General features: G+C 37.0%; 1 protein-coding gene across 1 annotated transcript in view; it reads left to right on the forward strand.

Moving 5' to 3' along the window:
• The window catches only part of LOC114319513 (folate-sensitive fragile site protein), an 87915-nt gene that overhangs the window by 33574 nt on the left and 33753 nt on the right, over positions 1-20588 (forward strand). Inside the window, exons 4-5 of the mRNA XM_082869119.1 lie at positions 2728-2811; positions 5292-5331. Of these exons, the coding sequence (XP_082725245.1) occupies positions 2728-2811; positions 5292-5331 (124 nt within the window). The remainder of the gene's footprint in view (positions 1-2727; positions 2812-5291; positions 5332-20588) is intronic.

The following is a 20588-nucleotide window of genomic DNA, read 5'->3' on the forward strand; positions in this document are numbered from 1 at the left end:
GGTATTATTTATATGTTATTGAATATATAAATAATATATTTATTAAATAATTTAAATAAAGACAAACGAGCTGAGCTTGACGAGCCGAGCTTATTTAAGCTCGAGCTCGGCTCATTTACTAAACAAGCGTAATATTTGAGCTCGAGCTTGGCTTGTATACTAAACGAGCTGTGTTGAGCTGAGCCCTTAACGAGCGGAGCTAGCTCGCGAACAACTCGGTTCATTTGCAGCCCTGGTTAAGTGGGATGAAGTAACAAAAGAAGTGCAGCTGGGTTGGCTTGGAATTAGAAAATTGAGAGTGGTTAACATGTGCCTTCTTGCAAAATGGTGGTGGAAGTTTGGGAGTGTGGAAAAACCCATGGAAAGATGTTTTCTGCTGCAAGTATCAGTACATTGGTAGTAAATGGTTGCCATTACTGAGTGAGCATCCCAGGGGATCCAGAGTGTCGCTGGATATTTTGTCAATGGTAACATGTGCTACAGATTTGCTTCAGTACCTGCAGGATAATATCAGTATCCAAGTAGGCAATGGTGAAAGATGTTTGTTTTAGTGCAGTTTTCGGCGTTTCTATTTGTTCTAGGGTTTTGACTTTTGGTGGCTGCACGAATGTTCTATTTCGGTAATTCATTTTTTATATTGAGTGGTTCTTTCTTTGATTCGTTGGGAGATTTGGAAAGCAAGGAACATGGCAACGTTTGGTTATGTAGATATGAGTGTGCAATGTATTATTTCTAATGTTTGTTGTCTTCTTCGTGATTTTTAGTGTCCTTTTTAGGTAAAATCTCTTTTCTCAATCATTTGTTTGCTTGCAAATTCCTCCTAAGATAAAGTTGCCTTCAGTTCTTATGTTAAAGTGGTGTAAGCCGGCTGCTGCTTTTCTGAAAAATAATTGTGATGGGTGTAGTAGACATAACCCTGGGGTGGCTAGAAGTGGTGGCATTGTCAGGGATTCTCATGGCTGGATATTTTTTGCTTTTGCTCATTCTTGTGGATCTTGTTTTAATATGGTTGAACTCAAGGCTATAGTTTGGATGGCATTATTGTGTGTCAGAATGTTGGTTTTTCTTATATTTTTGTCGAGTTGGACTCAAAAGTGTTGGTTATTTTTTGAATGGTGTTTCTTCTGCTCCTTGGTGTTTGTGTCCTTACCCTTTGCAGTTAAAAGTGTTTTGGCTACTATGGTTTTCTCCATTGTTCATTGTTATTGTGAAGTTAACAATGTTGCGGATGCATTGGAAAATTGGGGTTGTGATCATGGTTTTTCTTTGTTCACTAAATTTTATCTTCCTAGAGTTACTAAGGGTCCCATGTCTTTATATCAGTCTGGTACGTTGTATGTTCATGCATATTAGTTTTGCGTCAAATTATTTTTATTTTTGCATGCATTTTTTTTTTTTGTATTTCATGGGAGGCAAGGTTCATTATGCCCCCTCTTTTTTCTGGTTTATTGATAAATTCCCCTTGTACTGTCAAGGTTTCTTTAAAAAATAATATACCTCCTCAATGGTGTGTTATATGTAGGAGGGCAAGTATATTGATGATTTATTTTCGCATTGCCTTGTGGTATTGGCCTTATGGTTGGAGGTTGTTTTGATTAGTGACAATGGATTGGGTTTTACCTTCATCTTATGTTCAGAGACTCGTAATTGATTTTAGAGGGGGTTTGGCCTTCATAGCAAAGCTCAAGTTCTCTGGAAGAGTGTTGTGTGTGCAGTGTTATAGGTAATATGGTTGGAAAGGAATGCAATAGTATTTGACAAGAAGATTGAAGACATGAAGGGTTTATTGGACAAAAATTGTTATTTTGCTTCCTATTGAGTTTCTGTCTCTGGATTTCATGGGTTTTTTCTTGTTTTTTTATTAGTTGTGATTGTAGAGCTATATCTTATATGTAATTTTTGATATTTCTTTGTTCTTTCTTTCTTTTTCGCCCCCTTTGTTTGCTTGTACTTTTTGTTCTCTGGAAGAGTGTTGTGACTAGGTTCTTTATTATGAGACAAAGAAGGGTTGCTCCTTTGAAGGAGTAGTGATAAAATATGACAGAATGTACTTGTAGTTGAAGGTACTGTGTACTCATGATCCTAGTTGAACTGGGGAGACCCAAATTACCACATGTTTCATAAAATTACTTAGCTTTTGGTACCATAGGATTATGTACTATATGAACAGGCTTGACAAAACCTTTTTATGGCTTCTTCGATTTCTCAATAAATGTCATATTACAGTTAAAATTATCAATGATAGATGAAGGCATTACCATAGAACAAGAAATTTGAGTTTATAAACATGTTCACAGATTGAAGATAGCTCATCTGATTAATTGAAAATGTTAATATGGATTGATTGCAATCTGCAACAGAAGAACTAGGAATCAATTTGTGAGACATGTAGCACCAATTGAGGACATATGAGAGATGTTAGCCGAGTCGTCTGTCATATGGACTTAACTCTAACTGGAAAGGATTAGGGATAGGCCAAGAAGGATCTGGTATGAGGCCTTGAGAAAGACATGATATATGATTTCAGATAGGAACAGGTTCATTTGCATCATAAATTCTTTTGGAGTTATTTTATTTACAAGGTTTTTTGCTGACTGTACATTAATTTTTACTCTTTTAGGAGATATAACGTAAAGTATTTTTTCCTAATTCATTACTTTAGTTGGTCTGTAATTATGTAATTACTATGATAGTTTGTAATTCAATTTTTATAATAATTTTACATAGGTTTATACGGTCTGAGGAAGATGACTTGAATCCATCATGGGAACAAAAGCTGGTGAAGCGCTACTATGATAAGCTTTTTAAAGAGTATCCTTTGCAAACATGTTTCGCGTTTTGAAATTTTTTTGAATCTGGACTAATGTATCAGTGACATTGGGTAGATCTCACTGTTTCAGTTATGGCTGTTTGTAAGACATGCTTAGGCAAGGGATGCGTTGCTTTTATTGTTTTAAAGTGGCTTCCAGACATAATCACTCTCTTCTTTTTTTCATGGTTTTAAGTTGGTATTCACATCATGTTTTATGATGATATGCTTAAAATGCTACTCTTGAAGGCTGAATATGCTTTTGTTTGAAGAATCTAGGATGAGTACATTAGCTAACTTATTTGCAGTTTTATTTCCTTCCCTGAAAGGCTGACGGTTTGATTTAGGCTCCATTTGTTTTGACGTAGAATATTTTACACAAAAATTATTTTCCTTGTTAATTGATTTTACACAAAAAAAAAAAAAAAAAATGTTTTTGTTTTTGTTTTTGGACATTTGGTTGACACTTAAAACAAAAACTTTTTATTGCCTAAGGCTCAGTTTGTTTTGACGTAAAATGACATTTTATTGCCTAAGGCTCGGTTTGTTTTGACGTAAAATGTTTTTTTCAAAAATATTTTACTCATTTTCCGTTGTATGGTTGAACAAAAAGCAAGTGAACATTTTTTAAAGAAAATATTTTTGCATTATTTTTCCCAAAATGGCTTACCTTTAAAAATTCAGTAAGTCAATTTTTGCATAGTTGACTAAAACACACTACCTTTTCAACACATTTAGCATTTTCAAATAAATATATTAGTTCACTAAAAAGTCATAATTGACACTTTATTGAATCAAAATTTCTCTTTTAGGCAATAAAATGTTTTTATTTCAAGTGTCAACCAAACGCCGGAAAACAAAATAAAAAATATTTTTTCTACGTAAAATAAATTTACAAGTTTTTTTTTATTACTTCGAAACAAGCGGAGCCTAAAAGAATTTTTTTTTTATAAATAAAGTGTAATTTTTGACTCTTTAGTGAGCTAAGATACTTATTTGAAAAGGCTAAATGTGTTGAAAATTTAGTGAGTGAGAGCTATGTTACACGGGCTCTTCAAAATAAATCAAATACCCGTGTTGGACACCCGACACTTGAACAAGGGTATGAAATATGTGTAGGATACTTTTCAACGGATACTTCTTATATAATTGTATATAACACTATTATTAGATGTACATATTGTTGTATAATTGTTATAAATGTCATTTTGACACTGAAAGTTACATATAGTACCATTTTATCTCACATACTAGATTAAAAATATAAAAATATGACATTTTTTGCTGAGTCCGCATTAAATTTATGATTTTATGAGTCCGACCTCTAGATACATACCCGCACCTGACGCCCGTACCCGAGTCCATGTAACATAGAGTGAGAGTCAACTTTGTAAAAATTGACTTACGAAAATTTTAAAGGTAAGTCATTTTTGGGAAAGTGATGGAAAAATATTTTCCTCAAAAAATATCTTACTTACTTTTTCTTCAACCAAACAAGGGAAAATGAGTAAATTATTTTTGACAAAAACATTTAATGTCAAAACAAACGGAGCCTTAATGATCACATTTTTATTGTCTTCTTAAGTCCTGCAATAAGACTAAGGTCTCCATGGTCGAACTGTGAGAGACTCTAGTTTGTACTTCAGCCGATGAGGTAGGAGTCTCCTTCCAAGTCCAAGTTTGTCGAGTATTGTCTTCTTGAGGGAAGCTCAATGCATCTACCTCATTATGGCTAGCATTTTGGACCTTTTGGCCATTTATTATGGTTAACATCACCTTGATTTTGCAATCATATTCCCCTTAAACATTTTCAAACCAACTTATCATATTGTTTGTGCATTAGTTCAATCATAACTTGCTACATGAACTAGAATGCCAAACATACTTGGTAAACATGTCAAGGACTCTGTATGGGTGTTCACACACCCAGTGATAGTTGTTGATTCCATTGCTCCACACATTATATTTAGTCCAAAAAGGTCACATGAGAATATCATATTCATGCGCCATGCTTTGTTAGCGCATTCACTGGCTAAGGGTTGCTTATTCTTGGCGCACATGAATGTTGTTGCTCAGTTCCATCATGTGTTTTGGGCCACACTCCCCTTTATTGTCAGTTCAAAGTCCTGGTCACATCCCACCTGTTTTTTTTTCTTGTTTCTTCACTTTCAGACTTAGGTTAGGTACTTTTGTCCACCTCTCTATTTCTTTCTCTGTTGTTTATTTTCAACAAAAATAAAAAGCCTCACAAAAGTGGCAGACTCCCATAACTTCTGCTTGTATACAATAGGTGGCACCCACCAATTTCCTTTGCATTGGAGAATTTATGAATAAAATGTGGTCATACTTGCATTTTGAATGTATTGGTACATGTTGCAACTTCATTATGGCTTTCAAGATTGAAGTATTCTTATGCTAGTGCTACCAAGTTTTTATTTGAATCCAGTTTGGTTCCTTGTGCATTTCCTTAAACTCATTGAAGATACTGCATTGCTGATATGTCACAGTACAAGAGTGGAAAGGTATGTGGTAAGGCATGATATAAGAATAAGATTTCCATTATATGCTTTCTTAATTGTTGACAATGACTAATACTCCACCTTATCTGATGCTCAGAAATTTGCTCTTACTATGCTCTTATTTTCTGTGGTAAATAAACTTTACTTAAATACTGACATATATGCTTGGATTGATAGGTCAGAAAATGATGTTGTTTGGGTTATATACTGGATATTGGCTGGCCTTTTTTGATCAGCAACAAAGAAATAATAATGTTATCAAAGTAGATAAAAGTACAAAAATGGATACAATGGCGGACAAGAAGCCCTCCACAAAGTAACAGAAAAAAGCAAAAACTACAAATAATATACTGCCCTCCAATTTCTATTAATAAAAAACAAGGGAATCCCCTTAACAGGGAAAGGAGAGGACTTAATGCATGTTGAAGGGTTGGGTAGCTGTGACCATTCTCATTTTGATCTTGTGGTGAAACCAAAGAAGCGTGTTAGTGCTTTTCATGGTTAAGTTTAGGAACCAATTTAAGGAGAAGCACTGGAAATTAAATCTGCTGGTGCTATCGGTAAAGCTGGTGGAGACAAATGGAGAATGATGTTGGAAGCTGAAAAAGTTTCTTTAGTGGAGTTGATGCTTATTGGAGCATTTTGTTGTTGGGAGTGGTTTCTTTTGACTGTATTAGGGTTTTATCTTTGTTTTGTTTTTTCGTTTCAAAAGAATTGTGTGTAATTGGCTTGTCTAGAATAGAGAGCAGCCCATGTATTTATATTGATGGAGAATATATACAGAATAGGAAAGAAATCAAAAGGAATAAAAAATACAATAATATTGCCTAATATCCCGTCACGGGATTTTTATTCTAATTTCTAATTCCAAGGCTCCCCCTCAAGTGGGTGCAAAAACATTCAACAAACCCAACTTGGCAATAGATGACTGAAGTAATGTTGGGCTAACAGATTTTGTCAACATATCAGCTAGTTTCTCAGAAGAAGAGACAAAGAAAGGACTCATAATATCAGTCCGAACCTTTTCTCGAATAAAATGTATGTCCACCTCTATATGTTTCGTCTGCTCATGAAGTACAGAATTAGAGGATAACATAATAGCTGATTTGTTGTCACCAAAACAAAGAGGAGGGAGCATCCTCAGCAAGTCCTAATTCTGCAAGAATAGAGCGAAGGCACAAAACCTTACATGTACCCTATGCTATTGCCCAATACTCAACTTCAGCAGAAGATCTAGAGACAGCGGTCTGTTTCTTATTTTTCCATGATATAAGATAATCACAATAGAAAATATAGAAATCGGACGTGGAGTGTCTATCAGTTCTAGACCTTGTTTAGTTTGCATTAGTGAAATAAGAGAGCCTAGATTGAAGACCAGCAGTGAAAAATAATCCCAAATCATGAGAAATCTTCAAATACCGCAAAATATGATGAATAACATCAACAAGCTTTGTACGAGGTGCATGCATAAATTGACTCAACACTAACCACAAAAGTCAAGTCAGCTCTAGTGTTAGTCAAATAGATGAGGCAGCCAATAAGGCGCTAATACATGCCTGGATCTTTTAGTTACTTGCCAAACTCTGATGTAAGATTGAGGTTAGGATCGATAGGAGTAGAAACAGGTTTGCATCCTAGCATACCAGGGTCTTGAAGTAGATCAAGAATGTACTTCCTTTGGGACAATGAAATCCCCTAACGAGAGCAAGCAACCTCAATACCCAGAAAATATTTGAGAAGACCCAGATCCTTAATATCAAATGTTGGACTCAAATCCCTCTTGGCTTGAGCTGTGCCAACTGAATCATTACCTGTGAGAATGATATCATCAACATTATTCACAGGTAGAACAATACCAATGGGACTTCAGCGAATAAAGCAAGTATGATCCAAGTGGCACTGAACAAACCCATGAATAAAATGACAGAGCTAAAGCAGCTGAACTAGGCCCGATGAGACTATTTAAGCCCATATAAAGACTTGCATAGTTGACAAACTTTCCCGTATGCTCCTTAGCCTGAAAACCTGGTGGAGGAACCATATAAATAGTCTCAAGGAAGTTCCCATGAAGAAAGGCATTCTTGACATCCAGCTGATGAAGAGTCCAAGAGTAGCCAGGGAAATAAGAAGAGGTAACCTTGGCAACCGGTGCACAAGTAGTCCCAAAATCCTTATCAGAACTTGAGTAAAGCCCTTGGTAACCAGCTGTGCTTTGTGGCGGTCCATAATGCCACTTGCAAGATACTTAATACTAACCCATTTGCAACCAACAATCTTCTCACCAGATGGGAGAGAGACAAGCTGCCAAGTCTGATTCTATTCCAAAGTTGCCATCTCTGTTTGCCTAGTAGCCAATCACTTGGGATTTTGGAGAGTTTTTGACACAGAACGAGGAATAGTTTCCAACTCGAGCTTGCCAAGGAAGGAATGATAGGTAGGTGAAACACTGTCATAATAAAGATACTGAGAAATAAAATGATTAGTATTGCTAAGATAACCAAAACGATTAGGGGGATGTCTATCATGAGAAGGGTTGTGACGAGGAGCAGTAACCAGAGTGAAAAAATCTCTTGGCCCACGTATCGAAGAGGCTGTTGGTAGGGGACAGAGGGTGACGAGAATATACTAGTAATGGAGGAAGAGGAGGAGGAACCTTAGTAGGGCCAACCTCAACCTCATCAAAAATAGAAGAGGCCGAACACCAGAATCCTCTAATGGGACAGGAGTGAAAGAGGAATCCTGCACATAAGTGTGAGTACCTAAAAAAGGGACCTCCTCATGAAACGTCACATCACACAAATGATAGTACCTATGGGTGCTAGGATCATAACACCAATACCCTTTCGACATAGTGGAATATCCTAACAAGATACACCTAATGACCTTCTCATCCAACTTGGTTTGAGTAGGACTTCTATTCTGGACAAAACAAGTACACCCAAAAACCCAAGGGGCAAGACCTTGAAAAAGAGTCGTGGTAGGATGTAAGACCTGAAGAGGGGCAAGTCCTTGCAAGACATGACTAGGTGTGCGGTTAATAAGATACACTGTGATAAGGACGACATTATGCCAATAAGACTTAAGAACATTCATACCTCGAAGAAGACAACAAACCACATACATTATGTGACGATTTTTTCATCCGACAATCCTATTTTGTTTAGGAGTATTAGGGCTAGTAAGTTGTTGAAGTATACCAACCTGATTAAGATGGGAATGAAAAGCATCAGAGATGTATTCCCCACTATTATTAGACCATATATTGCGAACAACAATATGAAATTGGGTTTTAACTGTCTGAAGAAACTGAACAAATATGGGAAAGACATCAGATTTATGCTTAATAAGATAAACCATAGTACAACGAGTGTGGTCATCTATAAAGGTCACATAATGTCGATGGCTAGAAAAGGCAGGAATAGGTGAAGGGCCACAAACATTGGAATGAATAAGATCAAACACACAAGGGCATGGTGCATACGAGGAATATAAGTAGTACGAGTATGTTTAGCTAACTCACACACATCACATTGAAATTTATGAGTCTTACCAGCTTTAGAAAAAGATGGAGAAAGCAAACATAAATATTGAAATTTTGCATGACCTAAACAGGCATGCCACAATGCTAAAGTTTGCATGAATCCTCAGGTAACACAGAAGCTGAAAAACTAGAAAAAGGCGGCTGATCTGGTGGATCTCCAAACTAGTATAACCATCACGCTCATATCCCTTGTTAAAAATTCCTCTTCGAACTCAGGTCCTGTAACAAGCAAGAATTGAGTAAGAAAATGAAAGCACAATGAAAGGCCTTGGCAAGCTGACTCACAGACGAGATTGTATGCGAAATTAGGAACATGTAGGATAGGGGAAAGAGTAATATCAGAAGATAGAGTAACACCACCCCGATGGCGAACAGAAGTAGTAGAATCATCAACTAGAGACACAGTTTGGGCCATAGCAAGAATTGGAGAAGAAAGATAGGAAAGTTCACCTGCCATGTGGTCATTAGCCCTTGAATCTAGAACCTAAGTAAGATGTGTAGAGTGAACATGGAAACCGGTAGGAGTACCTGTAGCCAATGGGGCAGTTGAGGATAACGGCCTGGGGACATGAGAAATCAGAGACCCAAGCTTGTGCCTGAAGCCGACCAATTTGTGTCTGAAGGAGAAATTTGGAATAGTAGGGTTTGGGATGGTCTCCGCAATAATAGCAGTGCGAGATAAGCCAGATGGACAAGCACGGGAAAACCGCTGTCTCAACTCAGGATGAAACTTGAAGCAACGAGCGTTAACATGGCCTTGTTCGCCACAATGATAAGTGACCTGCCCAGTAAAAGGACGAGAACTAAAACTCACAACAAGTGCCATTTGATCAGAAGCAGTGGGCGTTTTAGAAACTGGGGAAGAGACAAGTTGAACCAACCGATGGCGACGCTCCTTACTATCAATGTTTAAAATCTGAATGCGAAGAGACTCGAACTCAAAAGTTAAACCCATCAACAACTGGTAGGTGTGCTGACGAGTAAACCGTTTCGTAACAATAGAGGCAGCCTCTGCAGGAAAATCACTCAAAGGCTCATATTGAACAAACTCCTCCTAATGAGCTTGTAGATACCCAAACAATTTAGCTACTGAGAGACTCAAAGCTGACTGAGATGCATGAGAGATATCTTGATAAAGCTAAAAAATGCAAACATAATTATGAGCATGAGCATACATCTAGATAAGGCACGCCATAAGTGAGGAACAATATTACAATACAAAAACATATGGTATATATGAGTCTTCATGGAATTTAACATCCATCCTAAAATAGTGCAATTGTCAATATCCCATTGACTATGCTTGGAATCTATATCTGCAGGTTGAGTTTTTGTAGACAAAGGCCAATGAGCTTTCCCCTTGCCCCCAAGATAGAGTATAAGGAAATGACTCCATGTAGCAAAATTTTTCCCATTCAACAAAACACTAGTAATGCATTGAACAGGTGCTTGTTATGAAAAGGAAAAATCAAAGCAACCGGCTTATTATGACCCTTAGGTAAAACAACAGAAGGGGCCTCAGTCATGATGCAAAGTTTATAATTAACAATCCAGAATCACATAGAGCAGCAAAAGACCTTAGACCAAGAAGCCATAATCATGAATAAAGAAGCTAGAGAAATGGTGTACACCAACGTGTGTTACTAGGGCTGTTCACGGGTCCAGTGGGTTGAGTTTATAGAGGGAATCGACACTCGAACCGAATCATTTGGTTGGGAGATCTAACCAACCGTTGGCCACCGTAGGTCTATTCGAAATCGTCTACTCCTTTCATTCGGCTGGCGGTTGGAATATAGCCGGTTTCATAGATATTGATATAAGGATTTGAGAGAGAGAATCTGTGTGAAGATATGAAAAAAAAAATTAAAAAAATCATAGATCTGAAAGAGTGAGAGTGAAGAAAATAAAATAGAGGAGAGAGAAACTCTAGATTGGGTGACGGTACTACTGGCAACATTGCCCATCGTCGCCAGTACTCTTCTAGACGTTTGCTCAGCCAATGTCAAACGCTATCGCGGCTTAGCCGAAGAGAGATTTTTGTAATATTGGTTTCATCCTCGTATCATTGGGAAGGTGAGAGATTTAAAGGATGCTTGAATAGGGTTTCTAACATTGGTTTTATCATCGTATGGTTGGTAAGATGAAAGAATTTCAGAAACAATGGATGAGGGTGAACTTTTTAAATAAATAAATAAAAAGTGATAGAAGTGGACAGGTGTACTGCAATAAATAATATGGAGATATGTGAAACTGAAAAGATTTGAACAGTGGCAGATAGACAACTATACTACATAATATGGAGATATGTGCAAAGATAATGTATTTTAATTTTAAAAACTCGTCGGTTCGGTTTTAGGCGGTTCCTATTCTTCAAACTCGACGTCCGACTGTGTAACTGAGATCTGGTGCATTTTTAAACCACAGCCAACCGTTCGTTTCAGCAAAACCGTCCAATTTGTTGTCAGTTTGGTCGGTTTGATTGGATTGTTGAACAGCCCTACGTGGTACCGAACAACCCAGTAGTCCAACAATAAAAATAGACAAAGTAAGGTGCTTACCACATCAGCACAAGAACCCTAGAAGGGTAAAAACAGAACCAGCAGATCCGAAAAGGGGCTGCAAAGGGCCAAAGACTACCTTAGGTGGTGCGAATAGCACAAGGGAGGCCTGGGTTGGCATGGTTGGGGATTGTGTCACAGCCTGGAGGGGCCGACTGAGCCTGTAGAGGCTGTTGACAGTGAGAACAGGTGGTGCTGGATGAGTGGTGGCTGCTGGTAGTGATGGGATGTGGTTGGGTGATGCTGACAGGAAGAGAGAAGAAGGGAAGAAGCGATGGGCTAGGGGTTTTGGCTCTGATACCAAGAAGAATTGTATGTAACTGGCTTGTCTAGAATAGAGACCAGCCCATGTATTTTATATTGCCTAATATCACGTGATTACATAATCACGGGATCTTTATTCTAATTTCTAATTCCAAAAGTTTCTATTTTTTTTTTTGTTTGTATATGGGTTGTGGGCCCTCGGCATGTTTGCAATACAATTTATACTGTTGCTGATAAAAAAACGAGGGAATTCCCTTGAAAGTATGGGAAAACTGTTTTTGGGTAGGTAAGTATGGCAAACCGACACCCAAAAATATGCCAAAGAAATAAACTGGCACACAGAATGTATGCAAAGTTATAAATTTTAAAAGATCAGAGAAATATGGAAAATATCTTTTTATTCTGTTGATTGTCAAGTGGGATTATGTAAATTTTTGATAATACATCTGATGCATTCCACTAGGCAAGGAAAACCAAAACTAAAGAAGCAATGAAGTTTGGAAATTGCTTGGTTTCATGTTGAACCCCCTCACGACCAATTGGAATCTTGTAGAAGGTCTTTTGGTCTTATTGGAGTCTTAGAGTTTTTTTTAGAAGTCAAAAGTCTTATTTTTTAAATAAGAAGTCAAATCCTATTGGGAGTTGGAATTGTCCAATGTTATGTCATATAATGCTTCTAATTCAGTGGATAATATGTTTCTAAAGAATTTTTAGAGTTTTGAAGCTTTCTTCTACGGATTGTGTGATGCAATCAAATCTTAAGTGTGATGCCTAGTTCTACGAGTGATTCCCAGAATTTTATTCATCCTTTTTTTTTTTTAGCACTTTTAGCCTCTAAACCGACATAATCAGATCTGAATTTGCATTCAACCTCAAGCACCTAGTTCTTCACTCCTAACACCCTAGATTGCGAAATGAATACAAAGGAGCAAGGGTTACTGTTCACAGCACCCAGAACATTCCCGAACAGCCCCATAAATCCTTTCTTTTTACTCTCAAACTTCTACCCTTACTAACCCTTAACAACCCAGTCTGTTTACTAACCATCTAGCCACAAAAAAACATCTGACATCAACTCCAAAACCGTCCCTCTAGCTGCTTCTATAGTTGAGTTTGAGCTCACCTATGTTACATGGAGTCAGGTAGGGTCAAGGTTCTGAAAAGCGAAAGCGGTTGCGGTTGCGGTTGCGGGGTGTAAAGGCCGTAGCATAACGGTTGCGGTAACCGGAACCGTGAATTTTTTTATTTTTCGCACAATTTGAAAAAAACTTACCGATACGCACATTTTTTTTCCATGATCATATTTATTGGGTTTTAAAATAAATATTGATCAATTTTTATAAATTTTTAAGTTTGATCCAATATATTTCATATTTTTAAATCACTATAAACTGAGTTTTTTACATTTTATTTTAATAATTAATGACTTTATATTATACAAAAAATCAATCACTAACTATTATATATAAGATAAATAATGACAAAAGTAAGAGAATAAATAAAAGCCTAAATATATATATATATATATTAATCAAGCCAAATAAATAATGACCACACTTATTATTATTATTATTATTATTATTATTATTATTATTATTTTCAAACAATATATAGATAGACGTACACAAACAAAATGGTTGAGTGATAGCAACTGAATAGAATAGCATAGGTCTTACAGCTTTAACAAATCAATAACATGTTCTTCATCTTGCCTCTTCTCTCTCTCTATCTCTTTTTCCTCGATCTTCCCTCTTCATCTTGCCTCTTCTCTCTCTCTATCTCTTTTTCCTCCATCTTCCCTCTTCATCTTCCCTCTTCTCTCTCAATCTCTCTTCCCCAATTTTCAATTTTTTTTTTTTTTTTTTTTTTTTTTTTTTGTGTTTTTTGTTTTTTTTGAAAGAAGCAATTCGGAACCGTTACGTAACGGTGCGTAACGAGCTGTTATGGCTGTTACGACTGCTATAGCAGCCGCTACGGCCAATACACCTGTGAATCTCAATCACACTGCAAAAGCGGTCGTAACGGGTGGCGGTAACTACTACAACCGTTACGTAATGGCGTTACGTAACGGTTGCGGCCGCTTTTTAAAACCTTGGGTAGGGGTGCTCGCGGATCGGTTTTGTGCGGTTTGCGGTTCAGGGTTTGGTTTTGACCCGCCCGCATCTATGTGGTTTGAGAAAAAGTCAACCCGCAACTGCCCGCAGTGCGGTTTGCGATTTGTGCGGATAGGATTTGCAGATGTGCGGGCGGTTTACGGTTTACACTTTTTTCTTTAAAAATTAGTTGTTGAGTTTTTTTTTTCATCGAATTTAGGCATCAGATTCATTTAATATATTTGTGATCATTTGACAACAATTTTCTGATGAGTTTACTAATAAAAATTGAATATCAATGCATTAAATAAAAGTACCCAAAACAAAGAGACCTCACACTAGCATTTTTGCCATAAAAAAAATGTATATCAACGCATTAAAAAATGTATATCAATGCATTAAAGGTTGTATCAATTAGAATTGCCAGTTCAGTAATCAATAATCAAACTAGAAGCTCCATTGACCACCAGAAGGAAAATTTTATTAGGAAAAAGTAGATGAGTCACCAATGAAAATCATATAAGAAACCAAGTTTAGGACTTGATAATTCTACGGCATTAAGAAAGTTGAGAAATACTTAAAAATAAGGATCCTAGTGTCATAGAGAATATAATAGTGCTCCTGTTAAAGTTACAAAGTTGGTATATAAAAAAAAAATAAAATAATAATAATTAAAGTGTGGGCAGTTTTTTCACAACTCGCAAATTTGTCATATTTCAAACCACATCCGTCCACATTATGTTTGCGAAACTGCCCATTTATATGCGGGTTGGGCGGTTTGAGCGGTTCGGATAAACCGTTGCCCACTCCTAGAGTCAGGTAATGGCGCTGGGTGCGGGTGCTTATCTAGAGGTCTGTTACACCCCGGATTCCCAAGATCCGACCCATGTGAATAAACTAGTAATTAATTAAAGAAAACATAAACAATAATCGCAAATAAAGCAAGGTCTCTCATGTAGATGGATATAATAATATAATTCAATATGAGTCTCTTCGGTTACATACACCCTACATTCAATATCTAAGTGGAATGAACGTTTAGTACATCAAGTGATATCATGAGTAAGCAAAATATGTTCGCAGACTTGCATTATATACAAGGGTGTAACCCTTACAAAAATGGCTCACAGCCTACAACATAGATGGCCTAACGCCTACAAGTTAGAATAGCTATCTTCTCAGCTCAAGCACACATCCAATGCCTCATCTCCGTGACAGGGCACATCATCAATACTTGAAAAAAATTTCAGTCACGTTGGGTGAACTTACAGTCCGGTAGAGAACATTTCAGAAACTAATACAATTTCACTAGTATAGATGGTCATGAGGCTTCACAAGTATAATAAGCTCAAAACGTTTTGTTTGAAAACCTTTCCTTTTTCATCAACAACCGTAAGACCTGGTGAATCCTCCCAAGTCCATGTATCTGCCAGTGGTCATCGTGGAGCACCACCTAAACTAGTGCACTATAAGAAATTAGATTCTGCCAGTGACCATCGCTAAGTGCCACCTAATCTAGTGTACGACGTGAGTTACACTCTACCAGTGGTTATCATTGTGCACCATCCAAACCTAGTGCACTACATGAGTTACACTTTGCTAGTGGTCGTCGCTAAGCACCACCTAAACCCATCACAATCTCAACTATACATGACCCGAATTCACCCTAACCGTTCAATTTAAACCACATTGTTTTTTTAATGATAACCAATGCAACAAAACATTACTCAATCCTGGTAAAAGTGTGCTCCTTGCACCACCGCTCAACGGCGGATTTTCGTTCCCACTAATACATCTCAAAATAACACAATGAGAGTGATTATCTACAATCAACATCATTTCCCTTTAATGATTACAACCCTCTAAACAATAATATAATTTCACAAATTATATTCATAAACTCCCAATTTCGTTACTTTTTCCCAAATTCAATTTCACAACATAATACTCAACATAGTATTACCAGTTCCACCATAAGCTCATAAATTTCCCAATTTCCAAAACATTTAGGGTTTTCACAAATTGGGCCTTCTCAACTTTAAATACCCACATGTAATTTTATATAAAGAAAAATAGGTTTAATAACAAGAATATAGAAAACCAACCACCCAATTACACAAACCCTTGACCCTTAAAATTGTTTTCCAAAATCAACAATCAACAACACCACCACAACAACATGCTTCTTTGTACCAAAATACCACAAATACACTAATGAACTCATACTGAGTCAATGAAATAGAACCCTGCCTCTAGAAGAGAAGAGGAGAAGGTATAAGCAACTTTAAACACCCGAATCAAGATTTGGCCGAGATTAAAACGAAGCCCTTGCCAAGCTCTTCAATAGCCGTGTTTGGGTTGTAGATCAAACCCAAGTATAAACACTCCAAAATCAAGGTTGAAGCACAAGAAATTAGGGCTAAATCCGATTGAGGAGAGATAGAGCAGAAAGAGGGACAAAAACTGATATTTTCGTGCACTGAATTGACTTATATAAATGATAGATTGCGGCCGCGAACTAAAACACTGCGGCACGAATGACACAGTTGTGGTCGCGACTGTAACCTTTGTGAGCACAGAATCTCATATAGGCAAAAGTACTGGGAGGTGGTTTTGGTCGTGGCCCTTCGCAGTTCGACTTCACACATCACAGGCACGATGGTGATTATCGTAGGCGCAACCAAATTGAAGCAGATTCTCTGGGACAGTTCTAGGGCAACAACAAGGTCCCAACCAAATGAATGAAAGAAAAGAAGTACAAAAATATAATAACACCACCTTATATCTATCCACAAGCCCGACAACAAAAGGGGGCATCCATTCAAACATGTTCAAGTCGGATTTTAGAACCGGGACACTGCATGGACCCATCAAATATCAAATTTAAGGATATGTGAACTTGCCAAAAAGGGTTTCGATAATTTTAATTTATTATGTTAAATAAAATGGTATTATATGTAATGTAACATCTAGTGTAAAAAAAAGCATTTTACTCATTTTATAGTAAATATAAAACAATATATACGTATAAAAATAATGTTAAATACATATATATAAGAAGTATCCGATGGAAAGTATCAGACATATAACCCATATATTGTCCAACTGTTGGGTGTAGGACTTTGGTATTTGATATATTTTGAAGAGTCTATGTAACATGGGGGCTCACTACTAGTAGGAGAGAGTTTCCCCTACTCAATGTAGATCACCATCACAAAAATTATTGCCTAGATTTGATGTCATGAGCCCATTTACTGAGATAGGGTAAAAGGCCTACTTAAACCATCTTATAGTGCTCTGAAAAAGAAAAAAAATTTGGGGTGAAATCATCACAAGTAGCAGAAGCCATTAAATTCATTAACCTGTTTAGTCCCACATTCATTTGGAGCAGGTGCGTAGATTAATAAAATCAAAACAAACCACTTCGTTATTTATGGTTAAAACATTCTTACTTAATTACAAAAGGAGTACAACTAAACTAAAAAAAATAAATTACATCATGTCTATCAAACCAACTATATAGAAAGATGTTGACAACACATCCCTTTCTCAGGAAGACAAAACATGTAGATCTTCACATCATATATACATTTATATACAATGTTGGCAGAAGCCTTAATCGCCTTTTTTGCCTACATACATAGAGCGGAGAGGGGTGAGCCAAAACCCAATGAATAACATTAAATCAAAGCTATTCATATGATAATAACATAGTTGAACAAAGAACTTAAAATCAGCTTTTGAACATACATTTCATTTCTAAAACATGATAATATACATCTAGCGGTGGGAGCAAAGGAGTAACCGGGTCAACAACCGGTTAAACAAACTCACATGCATGTAGGAAAGGAGTTCTCAACCATACGCTACTTGTACATTTTCTATCAACTAGTAGCCAAGACTAACCGAGGATGCCACCTGTATATTTTCAAACATAGGTAGCATAGGATATTCATTGATATCAAGCATTTCAATATAATTCATAACAAAATACAGTTTGAGTTTCAAAGCTTAACTTTCAAGAAACACTACTCACCTTAACTTCTTCAAAGAAGACTTGTTCATAAAGTTTATTGGCTAACATAACATAAAAGGGACACTTGTTGGTACATATTTAATCAAACAAGTATTGAAGGTGACGAGCTTAATTGGAGAACTCTTCTCTCAATTCAAGTTGATTTTAGGTATATCAAACTTTAGTGTTATTTTGGAGTCTACTTATGCCTCAAAGCCAGTTCAAAGGTTAAAAATGATCCCAAAAGGTCAAACAGGTCAAAATAAGAAAAGTTCCAAAATAGGCCCCGTCTCGCTTGAGTTGGGGTCCGAGTAGCTTGAGTGGAATGGGGTAGGGGACTGGCTTATGGGTTGTGGAATGATCTGCTTGAGCGGCGGTCTGCTGGTTCTGCTCTTTAGCTCATTTTCCCGAATTCTAGGCCATTTCAAGTCCAAATTTCACTATTTCAAAGCCCCAAAACATGAAATATGTCATTCTAAAACCATAGGAATTAAAGTAAGCTTCATGGATTTTATTTTTATGCAAGAACTTCGGACCTTTTCAAATCAAAAAATTTAATTTCAATGAAAACAATTCTCCAAGCTTGTTTTCTCCACTTGTTCTTACCAAATCCATTTTCAATACAAATTTTACCAATCAAAGGATCATTAAGTGATGTGGAAGCATGAATTTTACCTTGAATCAAGCTAGAAACTATCTTAGGTCAAGAAATTGACCTTTTCCTCTTTCTCTTTTTATTTTCCTTCTCCTCTTTTCCTCTTTTCCTTTCTAGCAGATATTCTCTTTCTGATTTTGTTTTTCTTTGATTTATTTGGAGGGAGAGACACTTGTCTCTAAAGTATGAGCATATATCTACTTAGAAAATATGAGGAAGAAGAACTCCGAAAATATGAGGAAGAAGGAATATATTTCTGTTATATTCAAAACTTCTTATTTTACAAGACCAAATGACACTCCTTATATAGGAGATATTACAAACATCATTATAACCCATTATATGCCACTTACATATTATATATTACCACTATCTACCACTATCATATTATATACATGCCACTATCTACCACCAACACCACTATCATATTCTATACATGCCACTATCTACCACCAACACCACTATCATATTCTATACATGCCACTATCTACCACCAACACCACTATCATATGCCACTATCTTATTATATGCATTAACACAAATTTCCAGCACTCCCCCTCAAGCTGGTTTGAAGATATCTTCCATAGCCAGCTTGCTAGTCAGCTTATCAAATTGCTTCTTGTGTAGTCCCTTCGTTAGCACATCAGCTAATTGTTCACCTGTTGGAAGGTAGGTCATACAGATTATGCCAGCATTGATTTTCTCCTTGATGAAATGTTTATCCACTTCTATATGTTTTGTGCGATCATGTAGAACTGGATTATGAGCTATAGATATAGCTGCTTTGTTGTCACAATAGACCTTCATAGGTGTCGGGTGAGAAAGCTTTAATTCTTCAAGAATTCTTTTAATCCACATTACTTCACAGATTCCATGGGCAACAGCTCTGAACTCTGCTTCTGCACTACTTCTAGCTACCACATTCTGTTTTTTACTCCGCCATGTAACTAGGTTCCCACCTACAAAGGAGCAGTATCCGGATGTTGATCTCCTGTCTGTAACACTTCCTGCCCAGTCTGCATCTGTGTATACTTCAACTTGATGATGTCCATGTTTCTTGAACAGTAAGCCTCTCCCTGGAGTTCCTTTCAAATATCTTAAGATCTTATAAACGGCCTCAAAGTGCTCTGCCCCTGGTGAGTGCATGAACTGACTTACCATGCTGACTGCAAAGGCAATATCAGGCCGCGTATGAGACAAGTAAATCAATTTCCCGACAAGTCGCTGATATTGTTCCCTCTCTTTGACTTCTTCAGCCTTAGCAGCTTGTAACTTCAAGTTAGGCTCGATCGGAGTCTCCACCATCTTACAACCAAGCATACCTGTTTCTCCAAGGAGATCAAGAACATATTTTCTCTGATTAACGAATATACCTTCCTTGGATCTTGCGAATTCCATTCCGAGGAAATACTTGAGAGTTCCCAGATCCTTAATGTGAAATTCTTTTGCGAGTTTCTCTTTGAGGGCTGCTAACTCTGCTTCATCATTACCAGTTAAAATGATGTCATCAACATAAACAATCAAAATTGCAATTTTACTGATTTTTGAATGTTTATAAAATATTGTGTGATCTGCTTGACTCTGCGAGAAGCCACAACTGATAACTGCCTTCCCAAAGCGTTCAAACCATGCTCTTGGTGATTGTTTGAGTCCGTATAATGACTTGTTCAATCTGCATACTCTGTCGCTTCCAAGTCTCTGCTCAAATCCCGGCGGTAGGCTCATGAACACCTCCTCTTCAAGATCACCATTGAGAAATGCATTTTTAATGTCAAGTTGATGTAGAGGCCAATCTGAATTTACTGCAAGAGATAACAGTACTCTGATGGAATTTATTTTAGCAACAGGAGCAAACGTCTCCTGATAGTCGATCCCATAAGTTTGAGTGAAGCCTTTAGCCACCAGTCTCGCCTTGTATCTCTCAACGCTTCCATCTGCGTTACATTTTATCGTAAACACCCATTTACACCCAACTGTTTTCTTGTCTTTGGGTAGATCAACTATCTCCCAAGTACCACTTCTCCTTAAAGCATTCATCACCTCCATGACTGCTAATTTCCAATTCGGATCATCCAATGCTTCCTGTATATTCCTTGGAACAAACAAGTGTGAAATCCTAGATGTGAAAGCTCTA

The sequence above is a fragment of the Camellia sinensis genome, chromosome 5 (assembly GCF_055761805.1).
Source record: "Camellia sinensis isolate YWXY chromosome 5, ASM5576180v1, whole genome shotgun sequence".
NCBI lineage: Eukaryota > Viridiplantae > Streptophyta > Magnoliopsida > Ericales > Theaceae > Camellia > Camellia sinensis.